This window comes from Zeus faber (genome assembly GCF_960531495.2).
Source record: "Zeus faber genome assembly, chromosome: 16".
Lineage (NCBI taxonomy): Eukaryota > Metazoa > Chordata > Actinopteri > Zeiformes > Zeidae > Zeus > Zeus faber.
The window spans coordinates 10,857,868-10,862,867 of NC_137202.1; the positions used below are offsets into that span (position 1 = coordinate 10,857,868).

At 45.8% G+C, this 5,000-nt stretch overlaps 1 protein-coding gene across 1 annotated transcript in view; it reads right to left on the reverse strand.

Moving 5' to 3' along the window:
- rims1a (regulating synaptic membrane exocytosis 1a) overlaps positions 1–5,000 on the reverse strand; it is a gene marked incomplete at both ends in the record, with an annotated part of 72,733 nt that overhangs the window by 66,172 nt on the left and 1,561 nt on the right. Inside the window, one exon of the mRNA XM_080016646.1 lies at positions 2,934–3,008. Within this exon, the coding sequence (XP_079872772.1) occupies positions 2,934–3,008 (75 nt within the window). The remainder of the gene's footprint in view (positions 1–2,933; positions 3,009–5,000) is intronic.

Consider the following 5,000-nt stretch of genomic DNA (forward strand, 5'->3'; position numbering starts at 1 on the left):
GTAGAACAGACAGGCTCATGGGAAGAACAGGATAATAGCCAAGCCCTGAAGGAAGTGAGGAAGTGACTCCTGGCCTATCCTACGGCTTGCTGGGGTTACAACAGAGTCGCTGGGCCGTCGCCATGGCACCCTGCTATCAGGAGACACCCGGCCAATCGTATTGGGTGATGCGAGGTGTAAACATCCTTATCTACAGGTTTGTCTGTGTGTGTGTGTGTGTGTGTGTGTGTGTGTGTGTGTGTGTGTGTGTGTGTGTGTGTGTGTGTGTGTGTGTGTGTGTGTGTGTGTGTGTGTGTGTGTGCGCGTTCCTGCATGCGTGTGTGCGTGCGTGCGTATGTGTGTGTGTGTGTGTGTGTGTGTGTGTGTGTGTGTGTGTGTGTGTGTGTGTGTGTGTGTGTGTGTGTGTGTGTTGCAGAGGGAATGCTGTGTTCTGTATTTTTCGAGTCATTTACTGTATATATCCCCAAAAACAGAGTCTACGACAGCCAAGCGATCGGTGACTCGTTTTGCTGTGGTGTCGGCGGTGGACACTGTGTAAGACGCGTTCACAGTGCTCGACAGTAGGATCGGGTCTGTGTGGTTTGCAATAAAAGGACTTTGTAGACATTACATTATTTGATCTAATCCAACAACCTCTGGAAAAAAAAAGTAATGCCGTCCACAATACCAAATGCAGTGCGCTGCAATTTAGATGGCTTAGGACTTGAATCTTTGGCGTGAATGGCTGGGATGGGTTTGATGTCATAAATGGGGCTGTATTGTGGGATTCCACAGGGAAGCAGATGTGCTGCAGCTGACTTAGTCTGTAATCCCCCTCACTCTCCGATCTGACAACACACATGTGCAAACACACGCACACACACAAGATAGTAAATAAATACACTTTGATCATTGTGCAGAGAAAAACCTTGACTGCTAGCCAAGGCTATTGTAAACACAGAAACATATAGAAGCGTAAACGTCAACATCCCAGCAAACAAGCAAGTGGGGAAAGTCAGATATGCTCATCGCTGACACTCGCCCCGTCCATAAAAACAGGGCGAGAAATGGCAAAATGAACGAAACCTTGATAGGCTGGAATCACTGGAAATCTACAGGGTTCAGGGTCGAGATGAATGCGTACCTCATGCTGTGAAAGTGATGCCATAAAGGTTTGCACTGCTCCTTCACAGGGCTATCCTGCATCATTCCAGTATCTAGAATAATAAAAGCCCTCTACAGTGGAATTTGTGAGCACATTTTTTTTAGGAGGTAGCACATGCAGCTTTGGTGCAGATCGCTTGATGTTGGACTGGTTCCTATTGTACTTAGGTAGAGGACACACCCACACTCACCAATAGTCTTGAAAGAATGAAGGAAAACCAAAAGGGTGAGGGCACAAATGTGGCGGACACTTCCCGTTTGTGATGGGAGGTTACATGAGAAGGTTTGGGAAACTCTGGTAGGTAGCGCCTAAAGTCCAGCCCGGGCTAAATCGATGCTCAAGGCATTGACCCACAGACAGACACAAAAGAGTTACAAGAACGTCATTCCGCGATCATGCCTGCCTTCTAATAACATGCCGGCGTTAAGGGTATTTCCGTGTCTTAGACAATGGAAATATCTGCCAGTAAATGATAGATAAGTAAAGGAAACAATACAGTATATGCTACATAATGGAAAGAGCTTGTTGAGGTCCGTCAGCGTCATGTTTCCTCATCAGTTATTTAAAGGGAAATTTAAAGATGTTTAAATAGATAGATAGATAGATAAACAGACAGACAGACAGACAGATAGATAGATAGATAGATAGATAGATAGATAGATAGATAGATAGATAGATAGATAGATAGATAGATAGATAGATAGATAGACCAGGATGTATCAGATGGACCACGTCCATCTTTCCTGTGAAGACGCGCCACAGCTCCTGCGATCAGCATGCGTCCATGTGTGTGATTGTGTGTGCGTGTGTGTGTGTGTGTGTGTGTGTGTGTGTGTGTGTGTGTGTGTGTGTGTGTGTGTGTGTGTGTGTGTGTGTGTGCGTGGGGTCGGTGTTTTACAGGTGTGTGTCTTCCTCAACACACTATCGAGTCGCCTACTGCAAAAGGAAGGTATGTGCATTAGACGGCTCAGGTGGGAAGGAGCTCGCTGCTCGTGGAAACACATTCGATACGTTCAACCGATGGGCGTGCACTCTAACATCCAAGCTATTCTAGAATAGATGCGAGGATGAAGCCTTTTCACCTATCAGACCCAACGCCATGCAGCCGACAGCATGAGCAACGTGCAGAGGGAAAGCTTTCTGCCGTTGAGTCATGCACACAATACGGATGTAAGCGAACAAAACATTGATAGCAAACAAAAGACGAAGACGAAGTCGGTCAAACCTCCGATGTGAGTCGTAATTCCTCTAAGACGATAAAATAATCTTAAAGACGCAGCACCGTGGGAATCCATAAGGTACTTTGACTTTAAAAAAAGTTGTGAAATATGAACTTTTGCCACATTTCATGGCACAAAAACTTCCTGTAAGTACATGAACTTATTTTTTCTTAACCACTCCGTGTGAACAACTGCATCGTGGAACAGCAAGGTTACTTTAATTGTATTATTTGAGCTAGGTTGAACTTTACTATTTTACAAGATGCTCTGAATATGGAACTATTCTCTTCCAAAATCTTTTTTTTTTTTTTTTTTTTTTAATCACAAACCCCCTGCAAACTCTGTAAACGTAAGACACCCATGTTTTTACAGCCTTCAAGTGAAAATATGAAGTTGGTAAAACCCAAATCCTAAAGTGTACACAGCTAAAAGAGTGGAGTCGTTCATGTAAAATCCTATTTGTGTACTTATACGACTTAAAGGCAGAGTCCTTTTTTTTTTTTAGTCTTTAAATTCCCACCGATCGTATGACTATTTGGGGGATTACAGGTGTGTTTCCAGCTGCTCACCTGACATCGTTTTGCTGCGGCGGTCTCTTCTGTCCGACCAGGTTGACCGTCCTGGCTTGGATAGGCTTCTCTTCTCTGCAAGACACGGAAACACACCCGTCAGCTTTGAGTTTACGTCTCCAAAATGTTTCGCAGGCGTCACGTTCGATGTAGGCTATTAAAATGCCACATTTGGGCGCGGTAAGCCGATGACAAACTCATTAGGAGGACACGAAGGAAAGCCTTCCACGGGGGTCCCCCTCGCCCCCACCTCCATCCCACCATCCACCTCCATAAGATAAAGTGTGGATGGGGGATCCCCTTTGATGGGCAGAGAAACAGTTTGGCGGGACTCTGGGAGGCGAGCGGCGTGTTTTTCTGTGCATCCGCCGGCCTGTTTTGAATGTCAAATCCAGAACGCGCTCATCCATAAAACATGAACGGCTCTGATCATTCCGATTACCGAGGGGAAAAAACGAGGGGGAGAAAGGGTGAGGGAGGGAGATTCATACCATCTCACCCACACTTTGAACGAGGGCGGGATGTGTCTATATTCGGTGTTAACGCGCTTACATTTTCTGAGACTTTCTACCTTTTGGTGTTTAAGCGATCAGGTTTTGAGTCACCGCTTAAAAATGTTCACAATGTCATTTTCATTCGGTATTCTTTGGGGGGACGGGGGGTGGAAATGCGGTGTGAAGGCAACACCAAAAATAAAGGTACGTTGCTTTGACTCACAGCAGGTATACGTCAAGGAAAATAATGAATTCATAATGTCTTAGTTCAACCAAACACACATGCATGCACATACGCACACACACCCAGAGCAGTCAGAATCTAGATACATAAAGCATAAAGCTATTTTAGCCATGACTATTAATGAACATGTGGGGATACTATCTTCTCCTCCACAGATCGAGCAGCCATCATACAAACAGACGCACACACCGAAAACCCCTACTCAGTTCAGTGACTCAGTACCTCCTTTTCAATGTGTTTTTAGTCTACCACTTCATTCAAATCAATATCGAAAAGGAAGCACACCGATTCACAGGTCGGCGTGAGAACGCCACTATCGAAACTACGCTTGACCAACACGCCCAAAGGACGGAGTGATTAGGCATAACCACATCGTCAAGTCTACATCTTCAGGTATTTGTGTCCAAGATATAGGGGACCGAGAGAGCAGCCGTATACGCAATGGCGACCGCCGTAGATGGGACCGTACTCCTGAGGGTGAAGCCGCGGCCTCACATTTCTGTACATGCTGCAAAGCCTTCGGTGCCGCTGGTGGAATCATCAGCGTGGTCCAGAATCGTAGATCCTGAAGGAGCCGAACTAGACTGATGACTAGAGAGGTGTGTGCGCGCGTGTGTGTGTGTGTGTGTGTGTGTGTGTGTGAATTATCTACATCACGATCCGGACCAAAGTGCTCCATCACACTGCAAGACAGTCTAGCACCCTCAACCAGTCTCGTATATGTACTAGTACAGCTGGTGCAGGGATTTTTTTTTTTTTTTAATAAGATCTTCATAAAGGCTAATATCCACTGCCTTCCTTCCAATACGGCGGTATGGATCTAAATGTGATGAGTGGGAACACTTCAAAGCCAATATGGATGAGACACACACTGCATGTGACACAGAGGCAGCTGACATGACGGAATCACACCACGTCCAATCTATATACACACACATATAATATATATATATATATATATATATATATATATATATATATATACACACACACACACACACACACACACACACACTACTGAGAATGATCCATGGCCACTTAGGCTGGGGGAAATATATTGGACATTTCCTTCTTTAGATGCGATGAATCGATCTCCGGTCCTAGTGCTGTGCCATCGCTTCGCGCAGAGAGCTTAAAATAGCACAACGGACGTAAAGCCAGTGCGCGCCTCGCTGAGGTGGAGCGCACTACATCTCCCCGGCTCCACACAGCAGAGCAGACCGTGCGAAAACGTGAGCAACACGACCCACTGCCGTGATTTCTGCTCCATTCGGTTTCGGCTGGGGCCGGCTGGAGTAGGCCTAAAGACTGCTTCATGCACATGAGTCC